Source organism: Aythya marila, assembly GCF_965140915.1.
Source record: "Aythya marila genome assembly, chromosome: 16".
Taxonomy (NCBI): Eukaryota; Metazoa; Chordata; class Aves; order Anseriformes; family Anatidae; genus Aythya; species Aythya marila.
The window spans coordinates 13096213-13122039 of NC_139057.1; the positions used below are offsets into that span (position 1 = coordinate 13096213).

The 25827-nt window shown below is 48.0% G+C and overlaps 1 protein-coding gene across 2 annotated transcripts in view; it reads left to right on the forward strand.

Annotated features, from left to right (window-relative positions):
• TOX2 (TOX high mobility group box family member 2) overlaps positions 1–25827 on the forward strand; it is a 129998-nt gene that overhangs the window by 68561 nt on the left and 35610 nt on the right. For both annotated transcript variants that reach the window (XM_082773589.1, XM_082773590.1), the window contains exon 3: positions 7426–7671. In XM_082773589.1, the coding sequence (XP_082629715.1) occupies positions 7426–7671 (246 nt within the window). The remainder of the gene's footprint in view (positions 1–7425; positions 7672–25827) is intronic.

Genomic DNA, 25827 nt, shown 5'->3' on the forward strand with positions numbered 1-25827 from the left:
ATGTTGTTTTCAAGAACCTGATGTTAATGTTAGGAGGTGGCAGGATGGTAAAAACAGATGAGAGAGGTGAAAGGGAGGGGTGTGAGCTGTTCTGGTCTCTGAGGACTCTCTCATCTGGTCTCTCTTCATGGAGTGTTCTCCAGGGATTTGTATACCTCTTCCAAAATGCTGACTAATTTTTAGGACACTGTGCTTGCCCAGAAGAACCACTGATCTGATTGCGTTTTTGGGAGGACACTACGTGGCTGTGGGTTCCCACCCCTCCGTGAGAGCAGTTCCTGGGCTTTTGTGCCCAGGGTGCAGAAAAGTCAGGGAATGGCGTTGTTCTTCCTCTTTATTCCTGGGGGTAACTATTTCCAAAACTCATTTCTGTCTGTGTCACTGGGGGCTGAGGTTTCTCCCTTCCCTCAGAAGGGTAACGCAGCATTACCAATCCTTCGTGTGCCGCTGCATGCTGCACTGCTGCTCCCATGCATGTCTGTCTGCCTTTGTGGTAACTGTAACCTTTTCTTGAACCAGAGATTTTCCTGAACCAGAGCCCTTTGGGATCAGTGTGGGTTTTCCTGGATACATTTTTAATAAACACAATAATTTGACTGCAAGCCCATTACCTACCCCTGTTTGTTCTATGGGATAGTCATTTCCATGCCTGCAAAAAACAGTAATTCATGGGGCAATCAGAGGAAGAATGACAACCAGGACAAAATTGGTATGTGCTGTGATAAGCTAGTCCATCTTCAGCATCATGCACTGTAGCTTTATGTATTGCCCATAAATAATGGCCTCGAAAAGATATTAAATCTTTAGGAAAAATCAAGCCTAATTGTAACTATATTTTTGTTTTTCATTTTGGTTTATGTACAGTATATGACTTTTGCAGAGACATTTTTATTCCAGGAAAATGACAGGGCAACAAGAAGCCATAATTGCACTGATTTTTAGAAGTGCCTGCATTACTACAGATCTGATGTACTGCAAGACATGAATCAGAAAAATTCTATTAAAAAATCTCTTGAATGGCTGACACAGGAGTATTATCCACGATGATTAATTTGACTTGGTCATTATGAACACAGACAAGTCTGACAAAATTGCATTTCATTCCCCACTGAATTCATAAAATCACTATACACATAATAAGAAGTTATAGTTGTGTGCTATCCACTATTCTTGACAGGATTCCAGTTCTGGATAAGATACTGATTAAGAAAAAAAAAAAGGTGTGGGGGGGGAGTTGGGAGCCTTTTTAAAAACCTACAATAGAGCTGATTTCTTTTGCTATAAATTGTTTGTAGAACTCCGTTATTTTTAGCTTTTTGTGGTGAGGTGGTGATGCAGGTCAACCACAGCTTGGACAATGTAAAAACTGAATGTAAAATCAAAGGTTATTGGGGCCAAAGTGTGAATGTTTAGGACCCTGGTCTCTCCCTTCTGTGCACACGTGGTTTTATGAAACTCGTGTAAGAGGCTTTTTGTGCAGTGCCAAACTTGGCTGAAACCATCCAGGAGGTTCAGATGGGAAGGCTCTGTAATTCCCTGGGATTTGTGTCTATGGGAGAGGGGACAAAGCCCACATAAAGCGAAGAGGTAAATGTCCAGCTCCATCCCAGGGCAGTGCTGCCCGGTGGCACTGAGGTGGAGCCTGGCTCTCCGCCTTCATTTGCTTTAACATGCAGAACTTGCATCGAAACAATGAAAGGAGGAAACTTGGGGAACACTGAGGTGTTTGATCAGTTGTTCTTTGGGTGATCCAAGCATTTGTCTGGGCTTTCAGTCCCACACTGCAGATGAGGAAAAGGAGCACAGAGGTACCAGCAGGCTGGCAGGACCCAGCTTTCTGTCACTACCTCCTGCCCTGCTGGGCTCCCCGCCTCGCAGCATGCCCGCAGGTTGCTGGAGGCTGTGCAGACACGGCCGGTGCACATTTATGTTCGTCTGTGTTCACTTATGTCCTTACAGTAAGGATTTGTTTGTCCCTTTTCAACTGCATTCCCTCAGTCAAAAACCTGAACGTGTGAAAATGGATGTAAAGGGGGCTGTGAACACTTCGAAGACAATTTGTAGTTAATAAATACTTCCTTACAGTATTTATCCAACTCTACTCAAGTAATTCATTGGCCTCGCTATTCACAGATGGGATCTCCATGTGCAAAGATGAGGTGAATCAATTTCCATTCCTAAGCCCCAGAGCCACTGACGTGGAAAATCAGCGCCACTTCGTGCCTTGGCGTGGGGCTCCAGAAGGTGCGGGTGGGAACGCAGCCCGGGGTGTCCCCGCTCGCCGAGCACCGAGCTGTTTGCCCTGCTGGCCCCATCGTTCCTCTAGGGTTTGCAGCGTCCGGGTGATTTCCATTTTCTCCTGCCGCCCAAGCCAATGGTGCTGCCCCTCTGGCTTTGGTGCTTCGTGCTGAGTAGCGAAACTCCACATGTGCAGTTCGTGTGCAGGAGAAATGCATCAAAATTCCCTTCTTGCAAATGTTGTTGTGGCAGTGCTGAGCAGCGTGTGTGGTAGGAGAGCAGTTCAGAGTCTTGCAAGGAAGTAGGGGGGTGCTTGATGTCAATGAGCTTTGGTTTTCTTTTCTTTTTTTCTTTTTTTTTTTCTTTTTTTTTTTTCTTTATTTTAATCGTGTTTGGACTCTTTTTCCACTTTATATGGCTCAGGATCTTCTTTTAACTTGGTGTGCCAAGCTTGTGTGGGATGAGCACTGGCACAGAGTGAATCCTTTTTGTACGTTTGTAAGAGAAATCGGGGAAGTCTGTATGAAAAACCCATGTGTTTATCTGGCTGGTCCCATGCACCATCCAGCCTTGGCACACAAACATCCCAAACAGCCCCACGTTGTCCCTACACCACCCAGCCTCCGTGTCCTCCGTGCTCTTCATGTGCACCACGAGCACAAGCTGTGGTGGCATGCCCTTGGTCACCCCGTTCAGCACCACAAATAGCCATGTTTTCCTTGTTTTGCAGACTTCCCAGTCTGGTTTTGGTTTGCTTAGACCAAATCTATCCTACCTAATGTCTGAAATGCCCAGAGGGTCACGGTCCTAAGGCAGTAAGCTCTTGTGTTAGCTATGGGAAAAGCTTAGTTAGCAGGAGAGGGATGGTGCGCAGTCCGTGGTGTTTTGTGCCATCTGGATGATTAGGGTGGGATGGATCACACCAGTTGACGTATTTCCTTGTACCTTACTGGGAATAAATTTTCTTTCTTAGGCTTGTATTTACTGTTGAATGTTATTTGACAGGGCAAATATTTACCTGCAATAATGCCGCAAATCTCTATGCTTTCTACTGCGAATAATATTTCTCTGAATCAATGCTTGGCTGCGACTTCTGGATCCTCGTGGATAATCACACAGAACATGACTCAGTGGAGAATTGGGGTCACTGGATGTTTGCCATGCTTCTGCGGAGAGCGGTTCCCAGGTCCTTGGTCAAGTCATGCCCTCCAAGATTAATAGCAACACACCACGGAGAAGTGCTGCTGGCCAGCTGTAGAGGATTTTGTAAAGGTGGACAGCACCTCCCTTTTCTTCCAAGAGGGGAGAGACAGGAGAAAGCTAAAGGCTTAATTTGTGGATGCTCAGTGCTTGTAGCTCCCTCCTGAGCTACCTGCACAGTGGGTTCTTGTGCAGTTTCCAGCCTGCTCGCCGCTGGATGCTGACAGCCCAGGGTGAGAGCTACTCGATTCTCCCCTTGACTCACAGTAACTTTCAGGTGCAGCTTAAAGGCGTGTGGAGATGATGTCCCCAAACTTGACACACTGATAATTCAGGTGCTTATCAGGCACATGGAAGAAGATCCCGTTTTAGTGTTAAAATTCAGGCTTCCCATGCATGGGACACTGGAGGCAAGAGAGGAACCAGCTCATTCCCCTCTAAAGCTCTCAGTTCTCCCTGTGCTGTGTTCAGCTCCATTTCCATACAGGAAATGTATGGAACTTTAACTGCTTTAACTGCTGTATGGAACTTTAACCCCTTAACTGCACCCGTAAACGTGCAGTGCAGAGCTGCCTGCACCCTGGTCCCTCCATTGTGGCCTTCTCCTGCCGCAGGAGCTGTGGTGTCCCACCCCACTAGCCTCATGTGGGTCACCCGCAGACCCTGTGAGGGGTTTCTGAGTGCCACCTCAAGGGGAGGTACCTTAGCATCTCTGCCTCCCTCTCCTGAAAATGACCAGGGGTTGCAGGGAGATCTGGGCCCACCATCCCCAGGGCTGGGCACAGTGTGGGCAGGAGGCCACATCACAACAAGGGTGTCCCCAGGATCCGCTGGCGCTTTGGGAGTGCGTGCTGTGCCCTCCAGGGCCACCACGGTTCTGGCAATGGGACCTTTTGGTGCAGTGCAAAGGGCTGAACAGTTCTGACCTTCCTTTCTGCTGAATGCAGATTGCATGTTCCCAGCTCGGTCATGCACTTACCTGTTCAGATTCATCTTGTCCTGGACGTTGCATGGGTATCAGCTCAGTAGGAACCAGGGCCTTCCTCACCCATTGCTGTCCCCATGGTGAAAGGGCAGAGGGAGGGAACCGTGGCACAGAAAGGTACAGTAAAAGGGTGGTAGAGAAGCTGCATGGCATAAGGGACACGTCTCTCCATGTCCCCACACCCCTCCATCCTCTGCCTGCGAATCTGTTGGTGGATGGAGGTGGTCTTTGTCACTGGGACCTCTCTCCAAGCTCAGATTTCAGGAACAGTTTTTAAACACGGCTCTGATGCTGTGGGAGATGGACTGTATCTGCTGCAATGCCGTCCTGCAGCTCACTGTGGGGTGAGCCAGTCCATGCCCTGCAGCACAGCGCCCATAGCCTGGGCACAGAGACATGTGGGGACCTGCCGGCGAGGAGGGAGTCAGGAAAGTGGCATCTCAGAGATGGGGAGCATCTCTGAGAGATGCTTGGTCAGATGCTTGGTCAGAGATGGGTGACATCTCTGAGAGAGGAGGCTTGGCTTGGTCCTCCTTCTCCATCCTTCCCTTTGTGGGGTCCGACCTTCAAAGCAGCGTCCGGCCGCCCTGCAGCGTGAGCCAAGGCTTGGCAAGTAGAGGCTTGTTGTTTCAGCTGATTTCAGTGTTTTAATTTGAAGGGGAATAATGTGTAATCACAACAACTGTCATCTGCTTGTCAGTGGAAAAGCCTAGATCTCCCAAGTCTGCTGTGTGCACCGCCACGGGCAGCCTTTTAGCAGGGCGAGCTTCCCCGCGCTTGCCTTTGGAGTCCTGGTGGGATGAATGGGCTCCGACCAGCTCACTAATCTAATTTGTAATGTATCCTTATAACGTATAATTGGCTGTTTAATTTAATTCAAATTAACATAAGAATAGAAAACAGAATCTGCAGCAGAGCCCGTGTGGTGGTGGGAAGGGGCGTTGGGTGTCGCTGGCAGGAGACTCGAGACGACGGCGTCTGTGTGCGCGCCGTGAGACCACCCGTGGTGGGCAGGGGTACAGCCCCTCAGCCAGTGCCACGGTAAACCATCCCCCTGTCCCACCCTCCCGAGTGTCTGCCTCTTCTCCCTGCCCTATCTTCCTAGCGATCTCTTTAAAACACACATAGCATAAAGGCAGCCTGTTTTGGAAAATCGCTCTTCGTGGTGCGGTGTGAAAGCTGGCAGGCGCCGAGGCTGATTATGTTGATTGGATATTGTCTAATCTGATTTTGATTGTGTACAGCTTTGATTGTAATTTTGATATGTCTGCACAATACTGTAGCTCTCTGGAAAGCTTTGTGAGTTAAACAGAGCTTTTTTTTTGCTTTTTTTTTTTTTTTTTGCTTTTTTTTTTTTTTTTTTTTTGCTTTTTTTTTTTTTTTCCCCAGGCTGAGAAGAGCAGGGGCAGGAACGTGCAGGGGGGAGCGGGGCTTTAGCGCTCCTCACAAAACCGCCTCAAAGCCCTTTCGTGAGCTGCTCTGCAGCAACACGAACAACTTGTAGTTTTGAAGAGAGCTTTAGGAAACTTTGAGTGGGTTTTACATAATTTAGTTAAGTACAGCAAAGCCACTTGCTTATATACCTGATACCAAAATAAACCAGTTGGAGGAACAAGTTTGCTGTGCAATGATTTATTTAAATCCTTTCCATAAAGCACGGAGTGAAATCCTCTTAAATAACTGGGGAAGAATTGATATACCTTGAAGAGTGTAGCCCAAGCAAAAACTTTACTAGACGTATTAAATGGGATATGTCTGTCTGCTTTTGTGTGCAGCCTCTCATCCCCCTTACCTTTCCAGCACAATGCCACTGCTAGACAGAAGCTGGCTGGAAAAACAGCTGGGCTTGAATTTCCCCTGAACAATAACTGTTGGTACAGAGCTGGCTCAGCCCTGGCTCCGTCTTATATTTCTCGCGTACTCATATTTCCCCAAAGCTAGTAGGAATTTCACGTGAACGTGAGCAGTCAGCTGGTATGTGCAGCATATGCGCTCTTCTCTGTTTTTATGATGGGACAAGGGGAGACAAGAGGTGTGTTTCACCGTAGCTGCCTCTCCTACTGACTTTTGAATTCTAGTTAAATATGGGCTTTATTTTATTTTATCAAGGGTTTTCTCCCTGTCGCCTGGGCTGATGAAGAGCACGAACCTGAGTGTGAGCTCTGGGGCAATGGATTAATAAAGCCAGCAATGTTCAACTGGTTTTGCACACGTCTGGGGTTTTGCTCTTAAATCAAGTATTAAGTCAAAATCCAACCATGAAACTAGGTGATCTGAGAAATTTAGCTTAAAATCCATGTGTGTAATACTATGGCTAATCAGAATTTCATATGCCATAATAATACGTGAAACAGTAGATGTTTAGAATAAGCCTCCTCTGCCAGACGCTCATTATATTCTGCTTTGATAATTAATAATTTTGGATAGACTCACTCTTAGGTTATGAAGCAAATACGTTTTTGTCTGATGTGAAAACTCTTTCACAGGCGCCATAATATCTTCTTTTCATTGGAATGCTTAAATGTATACAGACCACCAGAAAGCATGGGAAGCAAAAGGACCAACACCTCTGCACCTTCATGGTGAGCTTGAGGAGGGCTTGAGGTAGGGAGCAGAGGGCGTGCTTGTCTAAACCAGGTCTGGATCAGGCTGTAAGGTAGGACAAACCTCCGTGCAGGGCACCACCAGGCAATCTTTCTTTAGAGGAGTTGAGAAGTTGTGCTAATGGCTTGCAGCAGGGGTGAGGAGGGCCGTGAGTATGTTGCAAAATAATCAGAGGCTTGCAAGAACCAGTGGTGTCCCGCAGTGGATGGTGCAGTGCTCACCACCTGGCTCCTACGTAGTTATGACCTGCTGATGTCCAGGGTTGGAGCTGTCTCTTTTATTACACCCAAAATGTTTTCACTGGAATGTGCTTTCGTGTTTCTTGCACAAATAATCGTTTTTATTTGCTGGAGCAACAAGGCAGTGACAAGTTGCAAAATGTCTTTTTTGTGTTTTAGACATACAATGGTCAGAACGAGAATAACGAGGACTATGAAATCCCACCCATAACGCCTCCCAATCTCCCCGACCCTTCACTCCTGCACTTGGTGGACCACGAAACTGGATATCACTCCCTGTGCCACAGCCTGCCTCCGAACAGCCTGATACCCGCCTACCCCTACCAGAACATGGACCTGCCGGCCATCATGGTCTCCAACATGTTGAGTCAGGACGGGCATCTTCTCTCCAGCCAGCTGCCCACGGTCAGTGACTTTCTCCTCTTTTTACCTTTTGTTAAATCCACTCTGTGCATCGTGCTGTGAGCTGATTGAATGGAGAAGGGCATTAATGAGGGGGTGTTTGCACCAGGGGCTGGGAAGAGCCGGTGATGCAGCCTTGGCTTGCTGCACTACCACCCACTGCTGTTGATGACCGTGTTCATGGTGCCAATTTTGTTTCCAACTTGATGTTTTCCCAAGCCCTGTTAATTGCCCAAGAGGAGGCAGGAGGGCTGTTTTCCTCTGGGTTCGTAGCATCCTCACTGAACCGAGCCCCATGTGGCCAGCAGGAGCCCCCTGCTTGTCACCCCTGCCCCACAAAGGGAGAGCTTCCCTATTGATTTCAAGGAGACCAAGATCCCTCCTTGCATTTGCAAGCTCAAGTTGCCTTTTGGCTCACACCATGGTAAGGTGATACCTTGCAAAGTTTCAAATGATGCTTCCATAGGAATAAATAAAAAGGGAATAGTGAAGTAAAGGCAGCTCTGGGAAGAAACTTTGGGGCTAATTAGACCTTAGGACTTTTCTGTAGAGGCAGTGCTGAGGAAAGGTTGTGACTTGGTTTTGACACTGGTATTGAATTAATGCTGGAGCTGTTTAATAATATTTTCCTCTTTAGCACATTTAGCCCTATGGTTAGTTTTCTACGTTGTTTCTCTCTAAGATCATTGATTTTCATGGATGCTGTTGAAAGGCATCGATATCAAACAGAGTTAATTTTACTTATTAGCATTGCCTGCAAGCCTGCAACTGCGCTAGCTAGAGAACATTTGGTGTCGATTGCTTGAATAGATAACAGTCTGAAAGGTAGTGATATTTAAATATTTAAGTGGGATATTATCTCTTAGTCTAGGAAAATCCCAAGGCTTTCTAAAGTCTTGGTGCGTCTCCAAGTTGAGTGGTTAGTGTGTTTAAGAAAAATATCATCTTCTGCCCATCAATATTGAACACAGGCATATATCTATGAAATTAAATATTACTTAGGTCTCTGTGTTAGCTTTTAGGTTCTTAGGTGATTAAAACATTCATTTCTGAGACAAAAAGAGTCAATTTTAGATGAAATATTTTTCCCTAGTTTAATTTAAAGCACAGCCCCTTTTCCTGACCCCTATTTTCATAACACGATAATTTCATCCTGTGTTGATCATCTCATTTTTGAGAGGTGATATTGCACTTATAAATCACTTTCTAAAATACCTAAAGAAACAAGAACAGTGGAATTTATTAAGCAGCTTCTGTACGTCTGAAATAATTTATTTTGGAGTAGTCCTTGGGAAATGTTCTCTTTCTTATTTTATGGTACTGTTTTACAAATGCAGCATTGTGACAATAAATCAGGACTGAACCAGAGAAGATAAGAAGGGGACTTAGTGGGCTGTAAACATAGAATAGAGAGATTAAGATTTGTTTGCCCCTTACCACTAAAATAAAAAATCCAGTGAACCCTGAATTTTCTAGCCAATAGCAAATTGAAAGTGTTTAGTTTTGAGTGGAAACCTCTGGAGCCGTAATACATCTTCAAAGGTCCCAGCAGCAAAGGAAGTAGATCAGAGAGTGGACTGTGATGCAGTTTTAGGTCAAAATTAAATCCTGCCTTACCTTCCCACCAAAGCCTTTTTTCCATGCCATCAGATTTGAACTGCAGAAACAGCTTCTAGCCCTTCTCTTCATTACCAGCTCTGGTTTTGGCTGCCCAAATTGAGCCCCTATCACTCCAACACAGCCCCAAAATGTTTGATCCATCTCACAGCACATGTGTAGTTCCATGATTCCTACTGGCATTAATAGGGGCATGCACGTGAAGAAAAACTAAAATCCAGGAGACAGAACAGGTTTTTAAACCCATACCATAAATACCTCCTGCCCGCGTGCCCACTGAGCATGAGGCCTCTTGGCGACGGCATCATGAAGATGCTTCAAGCATCACTGCTTGGCATCGCAGGATGGGACCTGCTCCAAACCAGCCCAGAAGTTCACCATGTTCAGGCTGCAAACATCCAGATCAAAAAAGGGGCTTGTTTGTTGGCACTTCCAAAAAGAAGAGGGTGTTTTGTGACATGGGCAGGGATAGGAAACCCAGCTGGGAGTACTGCAGGGGAGGCACGTGGAGGTTTTGTCTTTGGTCCAGGACAGATGCTGCGTTGTAGTTTGTACTGATTTTTGTACACGTGGCTATTGGGCCTGGAGCACAAGTCCTGTGAGGAGCGGCTGAGGGAACTGGGGGTGTTTGGTCTGGAGAAGAGGAGGCTCAGGGGAGACCTCATTGCTCTCTGCAACTGTCTGAAAGGAAGCTGTGGGGAGCTGGGGGTTGGCCTCTTCTCGCAGGTAACTAGTGATAGGACCAGAGGGAATGGCCTCAAGTTGTGCCAGGGGAGGTTCAGGCTGGAAATGAGGAGACATTTCTTCTCAGAAAGAGCAGTCAGGCACTGGGACAGGTTGCCCAGGGAGGTGGTGGAGTCACCGTCCCTGGGGGTGTTCATGGGAAGGCTGGACGTGGTGCTTGGGGACATGGCTTAGTGGGTGATGGTGGTGGTAGGGGGATGGTTGGGCCAGATGATGTTGGGGTTCTTTTCCAACCTTAATGATTCAATGATTCTATGATTCTTGCCTTGGATGTCCTGTCTTTTGGTTGGAATACAGTAACAATGAGCAATTCAAGGTAAAATGTTTAGAGATGGTAAGACTTCTCTTCTAAAATAGTAGCTAGAGCATCCTCATGAAAAATCTCAGGCTGCTGAAAAAACATGAGCGAGGACTCACTGAGCGCAGTGGGGATGGAGCACGCTTTGCTCTGCTCTGCCCCATGGACAAGCTCGACCTTTCCATCATGTGGTCCTTGACCACTGTTTCTGTCACTTTATTTCCTTATTATTATTTTCCCTCAGTTTTTACAAGTCCAGGAACTTCTCAGACACTGAAGATGGGATGAAGGGACATGGAGGGGAGAAGGGATGGGTGAACAAGAGATGGCCAAAGATCTGATGTTAAGACCAATGGTGCAGGGAGGAGGCAGGGCTGATCATGTCACTGGGGATAGCCAGCGAGGCAGGCTGCCTGCTGGGCGGAGGAACTGTTGTGAATAAATGAGATTTCAGAAGGTATTTTGCAGAACATATTTGACAGAAGCAAAGGGCGATCAAGGTCAGAGCCCAGGAATCTCCAGCACAGCGCAAACATTTCCATAAATATTAGATAGCGGTGTCTCTGCTCATCAGGTGGGACAGTGCCCAGTCATGGGCGCTGTGCCCTTCTTTGCTGTGGTTGGGTGAAATACGGCTCAGCCATGTGGGTTTGCATGGGGGAAGCATCATTTTGGACATCCCAGTTGGCAGCTGTTAGGAGCAAACATGGGCTTTGTCATGTGTACAAGAGTTTGATTGCAGAGCCTGGCAGCTATCCACGGATCTCCACTTCCCTGGTGCTTCTCACGCTGAGAGATCTCCTTGGCTTTGTTTGAGAAGCACTGGTAGCTGTGCATGAGCCACCCAAAATCATCCTCCGGGGCTCTTCAGCTCTGCCTGAGGAGGCCTGCAGCCTGTGCAGGGCATCGCTGAGCTGGGGGCAGGCAAACTGTACCCATAAGTGCCACCGTACTGGGCGCTCACTGCCCCCTTGCTGGGAAGAGCGGAGGAGGTGGAGGGGCTGGAAAGCAAAACCCTCCTTTGGGCTCAGTGGAATGACTTTTTTTGCTATCTGCAAGCTGGTGCATCAGCTCAAGAGGGAAAGAAAAAAAAAAAAAAGACTCCAGAAACATCCTGGAAGTTTTTTCATTTCAGTTTGAGCAAAACCAGATCATGTGAAAAATATTCAAAATCCCCAGTGGTGAAAAGCATGTTCGTGGTGCAAAAAACGTCAAATTTCTGGTTAGCAGTGGAATCTGTTTATGTATGCACTGGACTACTGTCTTTAATTATTGTTTCCCATGGGTTCCCTCCAGAGAAGAAACAGTAAAGGGGGAAGAATCATAGCAGCAAGGACAAATGCAGCCCTGAAATTTCTGAAAAGTCAGTTGCTTGGCTTTGCAAGCCGAATATCTGTTTTCTAGCACTACGGGGCTTTTCTGTCGAACAGAAAGAAAAAAAAAAAAAAAAGTGAACAAGAAAAATCTCAGCAGTAACACACCTGCCTGCCTCCCACATGAGAAAAGGAAATGAAAAGCAGCACCTCCTCGGAGCTGCAGCGTGCGTGCCCGGACAGTGGGGATAGCATAGGTCCCCAGGAACTAGCATCCTCTGGGGTCACCAGCACTTCTTTCCAACCTGATCTGGGTCAGGTGAGGGCAGTGGGAATCCCAGCACTGTGCTCCAGGTGCTGCAGGATCCAACCCTCAGCTGTAGGATCACAGCCGAGCCACTCAGTGCTGGATGTGGCAGCATGGAGTGCAGCTCCAGTTGTAGGGTGTACAGCTGTAGAGGCACTACAACTGTTCTGGTGGGCAATACAGCTTACATGCTGTGGGTAAATACTTCCAATATGTAAATATTTCAATAATCTTAAATCACTGCCTGAGGAAGTAAGTCCTGAGGAATGAGCCATGTTCTGGCGCAGCGTGCGTGCAGCAGCGCCAGGCGATGCGCGCCGGCCGGCAGCAAAGAGTTACCAGCGTCCCCCGAGCTCCAGCCCTGGCTAACTTCGCACTGGCAGTTTTGTGTTGTGTGCTTTAGGTTTTGACTAATTTGGCTTTCTGCTTATTAATGGCTCGCGGTTTAAAAACTAAACTCCCAAACACGAGCCCTTGGTGGAAAATAGTAACGATGCAACCGTACGTGAAGGGTTCTTTGTATTAAACAGAGCCCTGTTTGCAATTCCCTGCTAGTGTTTTTCTCAGAGGCAATAAATGAAAGAAATATGTCTTTTTAAATTTTATAAAACTCAGAAAAATGGTTTTAAACAGCTTTTCTTCACCTCCTATAATTATTTATTTTCAAACAGTCCTTCAGGGTAATGTTCCGTTTTCTTATTTCACACTCCTTTTTCTCATAAATGAACCATCACTTCAATAAATCATTATGAAAACAGAGACTAACACAAACCCTGAAAGGTTGAAAGATTTATGTAACACATTTATGTTTTCCATTTTCTCATTCTGGTACTCCACTGCTAAAGCTAAGCTAATAAAAGCTGCTATTAATATTTCTTGTTGCCTGGCAACCGCAGAGAGGGAGTAATAGCTTTAGCTAGAAAAATAGATGACCGATAAGGAAAAATTCAATTCTTTTATTATCTCAAGGGAAAATGGGCTTTTACTGGAACATTATGATGTACGAGTGCGAAGTTGAATACAAAGGATATTTTTTCAGTTGTTTTTCTATTTTTAATGAACGTTATTTTACCTTCGCGAACTCGTTTAAGGCGTTCGCCCCACCTCCTTGCGAGCTTAATTTAGCAACACCCACGCGTGCTGCTGGCTCGAAGGACCCGGTGGCATTTTCGTTCGAAAGCCCCCTTCCCTTCATACCCTCCCCCAAGCCAGGTTGGAGCCCAGCAGACAAGGTGCCCGGCCACGGAGTAAATCGGGTTTGGGTGCGCTTAAAAGCAGGCTTTCTCCGAGGAAGGGGCACGGACCGATAGTTACTTTCTGAAGTTTGAGCAGCCGTGGCTGAGCTCTCGGTGTTTTTGCAGGGAGCACAAATGTGGCTGCTCCCAGCCGTGCTCGTGGGGTGTGGGTGCTTGTGCATGTGGGAATGGGGGCTCCTGCTTTTCTGCCCCTCAGCTGGGTGTGAGGGGATGCTGCTGAGCATCCCACTGGGCAGAGGTGCCCCAGCGTCCCCCGGTGCTTGCTCCAAAGGCAGATACATCCCCAGCTCCTCTCGACCACTGGTCCGACCCCCTGGCTCTGGTCAGCCCCTCACAGAACAAGGACACTTAACAAGCGAATCCCCTTTGCAATACACAAAGCTCCTTTTCCTGCTGGTTCCAAATCCTATTTTTGTTTCGTGCTGTGAAATCCCCCTCGCTCCAGCAGACCTCTCCTCTGGCCAGCACTGCGGGATGGGGTGCAGGCGGGATGGGGCGCAGGCACTGCTGCCACCAGCACCTTTGTGCTCGCAGAGAGGTGCCCAGCAGGGTTTCAGGAGGGGATTGTCCAGAAGGCAACCTGGGGAGGAGGACACTGCTCCCCTTCATGCTTTTGCCTATCTGCTCCTTGGTGCTTTATAAAATGGGTTTTCTCTGCAGGCAGTCTCATCCCAACTACTCAGGTCCTCTGAGAAAAGAGGTTTGATTGCAGCCTCCAACTTTTATGGACGGCTGAAGGGTCGGCACATCTCAGCCCCAGGACCCCTTTAGCATCTCTGTATGAAGAAATCTCTGAGAGCTGCCATACGCACAACGTGCTTGGTGCTTCTGGGATCGTAGGAGACAGAGATAGCAAAGGCCATCCTGATCTTCAGAGCTTCTGCCAGTGCTAGATTCCTGCCCAGGGCATTGTGTTGTGCAGGGACAAACTCCACCTGGCGTGTCACGAGGAATGAGTTGTGTGGGATGACGGCATCTGTTGGTAGGTGTCACCCTTAGGAGATTTTCCAGGTACTCACCTATATGCTACCTTTGCTCTTACTTCACCGCTATTACTGTCATTACTGCTGCATGCTGTTATAATAACAAAAATTACACATTCCTAGGCCAGAGCCACAGGGTATAAAACCTACAGGAGGAGATGCGCCTACCTTGAAAAACTTCCTAGGCAGTGTTAAAGTGTCCCTGCCTACGGCACCACATCACACCGTGCTGGAGGGGGCTGGCATGGTGGGAGCCAGCATGTGTCTGGCTCCAGAGGTGTTTCTTCTCCCTTTGGTTTTTGTTCTGCAAGCTGTTTCCTTACACACTCCTGCTCATCACTTGCCAGAACCACAGCAGGTCTGATCCCAACCTGGTGTAACCATGGGCAGTGCCTTGGTGGTGAGCAGTCCCACCAAGTGAGTCACCCCATCAGCCCTAAAGGCACCGTGTCCGTCCCCAAGCACTGTCCCCAGGCACGTGCCAGGTGAGGTGTCCCTCCTGCTGGCCCCACACTGCACGCTCCTGCTGGCGAGCGGTGCGGAACAAGTTGCTTTGCTTTTACAGAGATTTAAAATTTTACCAATTTTAAACCCAAACTTCTTGGGAACAATCACCGGCGCTGTAAATAAGCAGTTTGTGCAACACCAGTGAGGAGGCTCGTTGTGAACAGCATGTGTGTATTAGTAGTGTAATTAAAATATCAATTACGCCGCGCCGACAGTTTGCCAAATAACTGGCTTTTGTGCACAGTAAACTTAATCACTCCTAAATCTACTCACAAGACCTGCTGCAATCTTGATGCCAAACTAGTACAACATGAAAACAGCATTTGCTAAAGCGCAGCTTCAATATTACTTTGCGTAATGGTGCTGCACTCCGAAGCTAGTATCATGTTCTGAAAATTATCTTTTAATGTACAATTTGTATTGCTGAGAAATGTCACTTACTTTGCAGAACGTCTTGCCGACATAAAATCCAAGATTTATTCCTGTCATTTTTTGTCTTCTGTGCCATGTTGATAATAAGAAGCCTACTTTGTGTGTGCAATGCTCATGTCAGTTTTGAAATTTGGGGCTTCAAAAAAGACAGTAGTATAAATAAAACATGATATAAATTAAAAATATAGTGGAAAATAAAATCTGTGAGTTACAGTAGCAGATAAGATGAATACAGCACGAAGGGGGTTTTCAGAACAATATCGGGTAACTGAGAGTATTCAGAGTAAATATGTTGAAGGTGTGGGATGGACCTTTTTTAAGAACAGATTCTGGTCTTAAACTGTGTTCATCTCTACATAACAGACATACAGATGGGTGCCTGTTACTTAGCCTGATTTTAACCCTTTAGATCTAGCTTGTCTACCTCTCTGGCATGAGATTTTTTTCCTCTTTTTAGCAAACAACTCCACTTCAACAGTTTTTCTGGTTGAGGTTAAAAATGCTTTTTACCCATGTCAAAAAGTCCCACAATGAGACCAGGACACCTCCGTGCTTTGTCGAAGGACTGAGACGTTCAGAAGAGGGTTTCTTTGGAGTCTGGGGTGTGGTTCTAGGGAAAGAGTGCCCGAGTGTTTCCAGTTCCCCATCTCCCCGTGGAGGATTTGTCATTTTGGCCCCAGTAGCTGGGAGCTGATGCCCGCATGAGCTTCCACAGCCCCCTGAGCTCTGGTGTACATGGGGGACTGACTCTGCCATCTCCTCCCCTGTCCCTGGCACTAACCCCTTTGGGAACAGTAAGTAAAATCAGAGTAATGTGTTTCTGGGGATTCTCTGCTAACCAAGCCCCGCGTTTGGTTACGGTTAATTTGGTCACACTCATTTAGTTGCACTAATTTCTGCATGTGAGCCAGTGGCACATATAATCTGAGGACTTCTTGTTGGCTGGGTCGTGCAAAGGAAGGTATTTTCCTCAAAGCACATTTCTGCGTGCCTTGTCCCGCGTCCTGTTCCTGCCTATGACACTTCTGCGGCTGTGGGGATGCAAAACAAAGCTGGGCTTTTACTGCCACTTGTCCAGGCTGGTGGTGCTGGTCTAATCCAGGGATGCTATCTTGGCCAAAGAGGCACAGCTTGCTCCGTCCCACTGGGTGCTTGCGCCATGCATTCCCCTTGTTCTCTCCGTGTTGTGCCGCACTCTCTGCTTGGCCACGTGCAATCATTTCCATGGGAACAGCGAGGAGAGGCGATGGCCGTGGGTCTGCGCCATGCAGAGGAGCCTCTGAAAGGCATGAGATGATTTTACTGCGTGGCATCTCCTCTGCTGCACTGCAAGCTTGTCATGCTCCCATATGCACCCACACCCTGCCTCACAACGCAACATAAAGTCATTTTGAAGCTCATCGTGCAGCTGAAAATAAAGAATAATTCCTGCCCATTTCAACCAGCAGCACCTTGGCTGCAGGAGAACCTGTGCTGCCAGTTATCCCTGCAAACTAGCACTTCTGGCAACTCTTTGCCATCCATCTTGCACGTTTTGATCAATGTTGCAGCCCCTTTTTAATTGCCCCTATCCCCTCGATCAATCATATTTATCTCCTAGCTGTCATTCGTCTTCTCTTTGCGTGCTACCAGGCTGCATTAGCCTGCTCCAGCAATTACTCATTGGCCCGGATTTTCCCTACAGAAAAGGGGGGTCCCACACAACTTTTATGCTTGTTCCCAAACCGAATGCATGCTGTGCTACGTGGCTTGCTTTCGGTTGCCTTTCTAGAAGTTTCATACCCAAACAGCCCTGCCATGGCTGGGTTCAGAGGCTGCAGCTCGGCTGCCACGAGCACATGCCCAGGGCAGGAGAGCACAAAAGGATGGAAATTTCCATGGCTTTTGTTTCAGCCATAGAGGTTATGATGACTATTCACTGCTGTAGGTGTGTGCACATCCAGTACGTCTTTTTTATTATTTAAATGGGAGCCATTTTTAGAGGCAAATAACAGAAAGTGCTTACAATAAAAATAATAGGCTGGAGCAGGCTTTGTTGTGCAACGAGGAGATCAAAGAGCTCCACCAGCCACGCGGCTGAGCACTGAGAGTGAAGGGAGAGAGGGTTTCTAATTGCTAGGTAAGATTTCCTCAGCTGGTAAATATAAATGGCAATCCTAGCCTTTTTATAGGAGTTTTCTCCTGCCTGTGGACTCGGTGGGGTTTGCTGTCAGTGTGAATGATGGTGGAGAATGAGCAAGAACATGAAAGGGGATCTTCAGCCAGATTTCCCTTTCTTCACCCCAAATCCTGGCCGCGGGGTGGCTATGAGGCTGGGTAAGTCCAGCTGCCAAATTCACAGCCCCCAGAAGACCAAAAGGGTTGAACCTCCAAAGAGCACAGCTCCCAGCAGCCCTCCCCTCTGCCTCACTGGTACAGGCTGAAACGCTTCCCATCCCCACAGCCCAGGGAAAATCAAAGTTACCATTTAAATGAAGAATGCTGCTTGAGTCCTGCCTCTGTGAAGAGGTGTGGGATGCAATGTCAGGAGAAATTATAATGATTGCTACAGATGCAGCTTGTCACGGAAAGAGAAAAATGTTTCTGCATCTGATGCATGGCAGCGAGCCAGTTGGTAATGTTATATGTCCAAGTGTTTCACTTTGGCTCCGCCGGCTGGAAAGCATTCCTTAATGCTCTGCCTGGCTGTTATATTTGTCTCTCAGCTCTGCAGAATCCCATTACGAACCGTCCTTTTGCACCATGGAAATTGTTTGGTCTCTCCGGCCGGCCGTGTGAGGGAAGGAGAGGTGTATTGCTGCAATCCCTCAACATCTGTAGAAATTGCCAGCGTGATACTTCTCACTTACCTGTCCTGCAGCGGGCATTTCTCATTACAGATCGAGAAGTCCTGTAAGCTGCACGAGGTTGCTGGTGACCACCTTGGGTGTTGAGGTGCTCGAGGAGCTCCTGGGGTGGCTGTTGAGCTGGGAGAGTGGCTCCCGCTTGTGGTGAGAGGCAAAGGCGGATGGATTTGGGGTGAACTGAGGTGTTCCAGCAAGCAGATGGGATAGGAAGAGTGGGGTCAGTCAGGGAATGGCTGCCCTCATCGGGAACATTTTCTGTGCAGGAGGAGCACGTTTTGCCCAACTCTTTATGTTGTTGTTTTCTGGCTACCATTTGGAAGAGCAGCGCTTAGAGACCCTCGCACACCACGATTTGGGGGTGTCTCTCATAGTTCTGTTGTGGCCCTGGGTGCTATGTTCGTGCTGTGTTATTTACGATGTGGGATGTAAGCAGTGCAGGACAAAGCTGGGGGTGACCCTGCAGAATCAGATGTATTCGGAACAGAGAAAGGACATTTGGAGAGATTTAGACATAGGAGGGAAGTGGGTTACAGGGCTGTTAAGGGAGTTCGGTACTGATAGATGTGAATTAACGTGTGTTGGGGAGAAAAGTATTCACTGCTCATAAAGCTTGCAGTGTTCTGAATTAACTGCCAGAAAGCACGTGGGCTGCTCCCCCCAGCAATTTTGTTCCAGTCAGGTCAAGATAAACTTCAGGATTCCCTTGCCCCAGGAAAATGATAACACCAGAGAGATTTTTTAAATGTTTATGGGGATACCAAAATCATGGGGAACTGCTGTAGCAAATGTTAAAGTGAATGTTGCTGGGAAGAAGGCTGTTACATATGATAAATCCGGAGCTAATTTCTGACTGGAATTGACTTGAACCTTGGGAGCACCAGGTCCCATCCAAGCCACATCATGTCTCATTCGGGAGATGATGGAACTGGTCCATGCCTTCTTTGGGCTACAGATGATGCTTCACACCTCACCTACGGATTTGTTGTTTAAAATGATGACCAAAGTGATGATTAATGCTGTCCTTTCCTCGCAGCAACACCTTGCAGCACTGGTAACTTCTTAATACTTGAAGCATCTTAATGCATCTCATCGGCATCATTTCTCTAAGGCAAAGGGAAGGTTTGTCCCACTGCTCCCTCCCAGTCCGTACTGGTGCCAGCCGGTAGGACAGAGCACCCTTCACAGGTCACCCCTCTGAAGTTCAGGTTTGTGTGTGCAGAAGTGGTCTCTGGAAGAGCTGTGGTTGTGAGCACAGCACAGGGCTTGGTTCTTAGAGCAAGGCATCCATCCACCATCACCAACCCTCCTGCTCCAACCAGCACAGGGGGCTTCTGCCCTGGCTGGACACGGTCCGGTGCACAGCTCCACCTTCCTCGCTAGCTGGGCTTCTTCATGTATGTTCCCAGTTCTGTACTGGTTTTCTGTGTCTGTCCTAGGGACTCCCTGATTATTTCGGCCGGTGTGTTTTAGCAGCTGAGTACAGACAGTTGGCCATCTGGTTAGCGTTAATCCGAGGGAGGAGGCTGCTTGCTTACCTGGAGGAGAATCGCTTTCCTCTCAAGATGAGTCCTGTTAACTCCGTGCTCACGTTGAGCTGAGCTGAGGATATCCAGTTCTGGAGAGAGGGGAGAAGAGGTGAAAATGGGACCGCCAGTACACATTCCCTTCTCAGCTGTCCCCTGCAGAATCAAAGGGCTTGCTTTGATTTCCATGCCATGGCAGGCATGGTGAGATGGAAAGTACCTGCCGTGTCCCCAGGGCAATGGGGCAGGCCACCACTCAGCCCCTCTGCCAGCTGCCTTGGGCTTGGTTGGTCAAATTGGCCATGTTGTCTCTTTGGGGACATCTGTTCCTTTTTAAGGTTACGTTTCCTTATGGGATTTGTTGTTACCACAGCCTGTCTCCCCTCCAACATTTTGTTTTACCTGTAAGAGAGCTGAGGGCAGGATCAGGCCTGTCCAAATGTTTGTTCATGGTCTGAAGGTCCATGAGAAATGACCAGAAATGGGCCAACCTGTGCAGCAAAGAGATGGTCTCTGGACATTGAGCAGGCATTTATTGGAGACTGGTGGTCATCGTGGCCCTAAACCAACCACAGGGCTCTCACTGGGGTGTCTCAGGCACCAGGCAGCTGTAACTGGTGGAGCAGAGTAATTTTATTGCATCCACACTGCAGACTGAGAGGCAGAAAGATCTGTACCTCTGGGTCATCCTGTTGCCTCCATCATCCCATCAGCTCGCTGAGAGGACTGAGCTCTTGCCCCGCTCTGCCTTGTCCCGCTGGTCGTTGGTAGCCCACTGTGCAGCAGAGCCTCAGCCCCTCCGTGACACCTGCAGCAGGAGATGCTCTGCAGCAGCTCTGAAGATTTGCCCTAAAGAGGAACACCAAGCAGTGGAGGCCCAGGCAGGAAGAAAACATTTATTTAATCCTTCCCAAATGACTGAACTGGTGGGGTAGTGGCTGTACTGGGACCCAGACAGGTCACGCCAGGGAATTTGCAGGGTGGGTTACAGAGTTCCCAGTCCCACGCAGGGCACGGCTGCTTTGGAACTTTCTTCTTTTATAGCCCAGCATCTGCGGCTCTGCCATGCTGCTTTACAAGGCAGAAATCCAATTCCTGAAGGGACGGAAGCCAAAGTTCAGCACGGAGCATTATGCCCTGACGAGGGTGTTGTATCAATGCCAAGTGGAAGAGCAGTATCTCTGCTGATTTATAGGATGTGTGCATGTGTGGCTAAGCAGCGTGGCTCTGTAAACATTTCCTCTGCTAACCTGGTGATGATTTGTTTTGTGGTAAGGACCTGCTCTGCCAGGCTGGCTGCAGAAGGGGCTGTCCTGTGGAGTAGCACAAGGTCTAGCACGGGGGATTTTTAAAAGTAATTTTTCTCCAGCTTCTCACAGTCCCAGAGATGAGATGTGACCTAACACGACTTCTCTGCTGTGAATTTCGACAGAATTTAAAGGGAGAAAAAGCCTGGGCCTGCTAGGATCACATGGGTGTGCACTTCCAAGCCACATCCCACAAGGAATGGTTTGTGTTTCCGTGTCTGTACACACTGCTTTTGTGCGATCGTGTCCTCAGGTTTGCACAGAAAAACGTCTCCTTTTGACTTTGTGCTTCAGATTGAAAATCCAGGACTAAGTCAAGCCCCTTTTGAAACCATAGGTTTCATGATCCGTAATGGGTGACTGGGGCTGGAATTCTCCCCGGTGACAGCTCGCCTCCTCCCCTTTCTTTCCCTGTACTTTCTCAGTGAAGCAGCAAAGCCGTGCACAGCACAGCGGGTTGGGTTCGGTCCGCAGCAGCTCGGCCACACCAAGTTTTTTGAGCCGCTCACCAGGAAGCACTGCACTTCTCTGCAAGTGGCAGCGCCCACGAATCTCACGTTGATTTTAACTCTGGCCCATGAATGGGCAAAGGGCTTAGTTACTGCAGCCCGGATTTTGCTCTTGTGCCCTCTGGGTGATGCTGAAGCCCACCCGCTGCCCTTGGAGGTGTGTGCGTGGAAGCGGCTCCCTGCCTGGGGGGAGTCGGGAGCGGAGCCCTTGTGAGAATTTTAAATCCTATTCCACTGTATCCCCATTTTTGCAGTGTTTGTGTTGCGCAGGAGGTTGGCCATAGGATCCCAATGAATAGGTGTGAGGAAGCAGCCGGCAGTGCTTTAACACCCAGTCAATCACTTGGCACACTCGGGTGCCACGTACCCCATGAATAGCGGTAACTGGGCTTCGGCTGTAGCTTACATGTAAAGTTCACCAGGGAAAAATTAGATGAATAACTACAATTATTGCTGTAGTGAGATGGTTCCTTTGTAGTACATCATCTACTGTAATTTAAAAAACATGGATCATTAAAATCAATACATATTGCAACCAGACTTCATGAGCTCAAGTCTCACTCGCACAAAGACGTGTCAGTCTTATCAAGAGCTGAGAGCCAAAGTTATGGAAAACAGCCTTAGCTCAAGGAAGGTTGGGCTTAATATTTCCTCCAGGACACCTTTTTCTAGCTCACTTCTTCCCTGTGTTGGTCACAGGATAGAAATGCAAGTATTTAACGTGAGCGTAGCAGATTTCTGCAAAATTCAGCATGGAAATAGGGCAGCCAACAGTGCCGCAAAGCACACGAGATGTGAGCAGCATCTTGTTTGTGGGGTTGTAACAAGCTTCTGTGCACAAAGCTCGGCTTTATGGCCCAAAGCCTCAGCTGGGAGCGTGGCTCAGGGGTGCTTCCAGAGGACCTGTGCCTGCCAGCTCAGGGCTGGTACAGCAACACCTGAATAGCACTCTGTGGGGAAAACTGAGGGCACCTGGCCACACTGCAAATGGACATTTAGGTGGCTTCAATGCCCAAAAGACCAAAAACATGCAGACAGAAGGAAGGAGGAGAAATCTGCTGCCATGATGGAGATGGGGCTAGAGGGACTGAGTATAGACAGTGCTGGAGGGTCTGACAAGGGAGTTTTGAAAAGTCCTAAAGAGATAGTAGCTTACAGGGTCCTGAGGGAAAAAAAAAATAAACAAATACAAAGAAATAGCAGGTTTTGCATCTGAAGCCAAGAATAAGGTTGCCAGGTTGAGTCATTTACAGAAAAACTGCTAAGCAATGAACCTGGCCATTTTGTTAAAACATTGCAAATCTGGAAGATGCCAGTGGTAATAAGCCAGCCTTGTGGAGTGAGAGACGGGGTGGGAGTCAGTCGCCCAGCCTGAATTAGTCACACGGCTTTCTGTGGTTGTGGAGAGGCTCTTCTGGAGTGTAACGCTGAAATACTGCTGTGGGATGGAGTGCGTGTCTCTGCGGGGATTTGGGGAGAGCTGGACACCCAGCTTCAACGCACTAGTCCACATTTTAGGTGCCTGCATTTGCACAGATGTTGATTTTTCCAGCTATTCAGCCAAGGGGAGCAGTTGCATGTAGCAAGTGAAGGTTAATAAACTACTCGGTGTTCTGTCTGCTTGCAACATGCCGAAGAGCCATGAGCCATGAACAGTGCTGCAGCTCTGCCCTGGGGGTTGGGTTAGCCACGTAGGGGAACCTACAGGCAGGGAGCATCCTCTGGGGACACGAATGCAGCCAGCACGTGTCCTGCCCTTGGGGCAGTAAGGGATGTCGAGGAGTTCAGGGAAATACCAGGACACCCTGGCCGATGGCATCGCCGGTGTGAGAAGGTCCGGTCATGTGCAGCCGTGGAGGGGATGAGAGACGGCGTGAACTCTGCATCGATCCTGGGCCTTGAGCAAGAACCTGGAAAGAAAATGTTTGTATTGCCAATGAGGCCGGGAGGTCCCGCAGGAGCAAAGGGGGACCTGTCTCATCTGGGGTCAGGAAGAAGAAGCTGCGAGCTGAACGGAGCCAGGAGCAGTTTCCAGTCTGTGTGAATGCAAACTGCAGGGCTGGGGGAGTTGCGGCAGAGCCTGCAGGAGCTCGGCCCCTCCTCAGGGACCCAAAACCCGGGTCTGGGAGCAGAAGGGGGAGCGGGGCTGAGTCAGGCACTGACATCACGGAGTGCTGCAGCTCCGAGGCTCACGTCAGAGCTGAGCCGCGTGGTTACAGGAGGCTGCCTGGCTTTTGGTATTCCGGGAGAGCTGCTGCAGGGGCAGAGAAAATTATTCATGGATCAAAAAAGAAAGGCATTAGCAGTACAAAGTGTCATGATTTCCTCTGTTCTACCGCAAGGTTGAAACAAGATGCCAGCTGCAGTACATGAGAAACAGCTTGAAGAAACACCAGCAGAAATACACTGATTATTCTTGAAAGCCCCTTGCAATTCAAGCCAGGGTATCGCTTACTAATTTGTGGGGAAGTGCAGCGGGTGCACGGCCCTCCGCTGACTCGCAGGCGGCTGATCTGCAGCAGGAGGCACCGCTACAGAAGAGCGTGACAGTCGCGTGCTCCCTGTCACTGGAAATCAAGGTTGGAAACAAACAGAGGAGCTGCCAGCGACCACACCATGATTAAGAGATGCCAGGCCAGCTTTTTGTCTTAGAGGAACATTAAAAAAAAAAAAAAAAAAGAGTGTAAAGTTGATAGAGGAGATTGTGGTTCATGCCGTGCACAGAGGGGAATAGAGGAGAGAATAATCTTCTCATGGGGAGTCAAATTCAGATCCCAACAAGCAAATGCTGTGCTGAATGTTGGGTCCCATGGTGAAACCATACTTTAAAAAAAGCAGCAAATACAAAAATATGTTAATGCCTGAAATCCCTTACCAGGTCTGAACAATTGTGGGTGTTAGATTTTGGCAGGGTATTGCCAGCGAAGCCGTGGGTTGTTGGCACGAGTCTGCCGTGTCTGACAGCAGAAGAAAGTCACAGCAGGTACAAAAAACTTGCAGGCGTCTGCTGGCAGTACCTGTGAATGCCTTCCAGGGGTATGAAAATGTGGCTAGCTTGTTATAGGCAGAAGCACGTATGGAAATTGCTGTCCTTGACGCTGGGTCTAAAAACCTTCAAGTGACCCTAAGGCCATTCAGATGCCTTGGTGCAGCCATAACTGTGTAATGAAGCTCTTTTGCTAAAAGTACCCCTAAGAGAAAAAAAACAACTTTGCTGTGAACGTGAGAATGTCCTGGCTGTTTTTTCCCTGGAAGCAAAGCTCCCTAGACCTGGCTGCAGAAGCTGCTCTCCTGTTGACCAGGGTGGCTCGTGGTGATCTTTGCCCCAGCAGTGCCAAGGAGGTGGAAATCTCCTCCTGCCTTGCAGAGCATCCCGCAGCACTCCAGAGCATTCAAACCCAAGGATTTGCCCAAGAAAATACTCTGCAGCCCCATGCAACGCTGAATTGCTGCTATGCAACTCTGCTCCCTTGGCTCTCACGTCACCCCCCCTTGTTGGCAGGAGTGGCAGCTGGGGGGGAAATGTTTTCACTTACAAACTAAGCCGACGTTATGTGGTGCCGCCGAAAAGCCGCAGATGCAGCATCCCATGATGCCACTCTTACAGCCTCTGCTCAGAGCGGGACTGTGCTTTGAAATGAAAAAGTTCAGTCTTAAAATAGAAAACCACACTGAATTATACAGCCACTTGATAATTATTTTTTGAGCGCTGCTGCTAAAAATGCCCCATCAAAAGACAAGAGTGCCATCAGGCTACCGCGCCCAGGGAACTTACTTCCAGCTGCATTTTATTTCCTAATTTTGGCCAGTCTTTTGGCAAGACTCGAGATGGGGGAGTAAATATTTACAGCTCTGCCTCCCCACTTCCACCTCTTGTGCAGCGGAGCATCGCGCAGGGCACCCGTGGGTGCCACCTCAGGGCATGCTGCATGCTCGGAGGCAAACAGGAGGGAAAGAATATCCGCCCAGCATTAATTATCACTAAGCAAGTTTTGCCTAATTGCATTGTCTCTCTTAAGGCAACGACACAAATATTTATGAGTGGGACTTTTTAATTCTCATTGTAATCAGTGACATAAATAGGTAACACCTTCAAAAAGAGTTAATAAAAATGTGTAAACACAGGCTCGAGCACAAACTATCGAGCAGTGTGCAGTAAAACATTCCGGTGTTTATTGTATTAATTGAATATTCATGAGATGCCAATTTAAATTACAGTTCACAACTGTTGCTGTGTCTAATGAATAATTTAAACAAGTGTGGCCAAAGAGATTTCAACGCTGCATTAGCAAACTGCAAGGGATTAAGCAACAGAGAATTTATAATTAGCTTTGTATATCCTATAATAAATTCATTGGAAAGATGGTTTTAATTATCCCACATGTTAATTCAGAATTGAGTGCATTAATTTTCGATCGAACAGTAACCCTTTCTTCCCAGGTAATGTATTTCTTCGTTTTCTACATGCCTGGAAATTGCAAGTGCAGAAATTGCCCGTCCTTGCACACTCTGTCTGC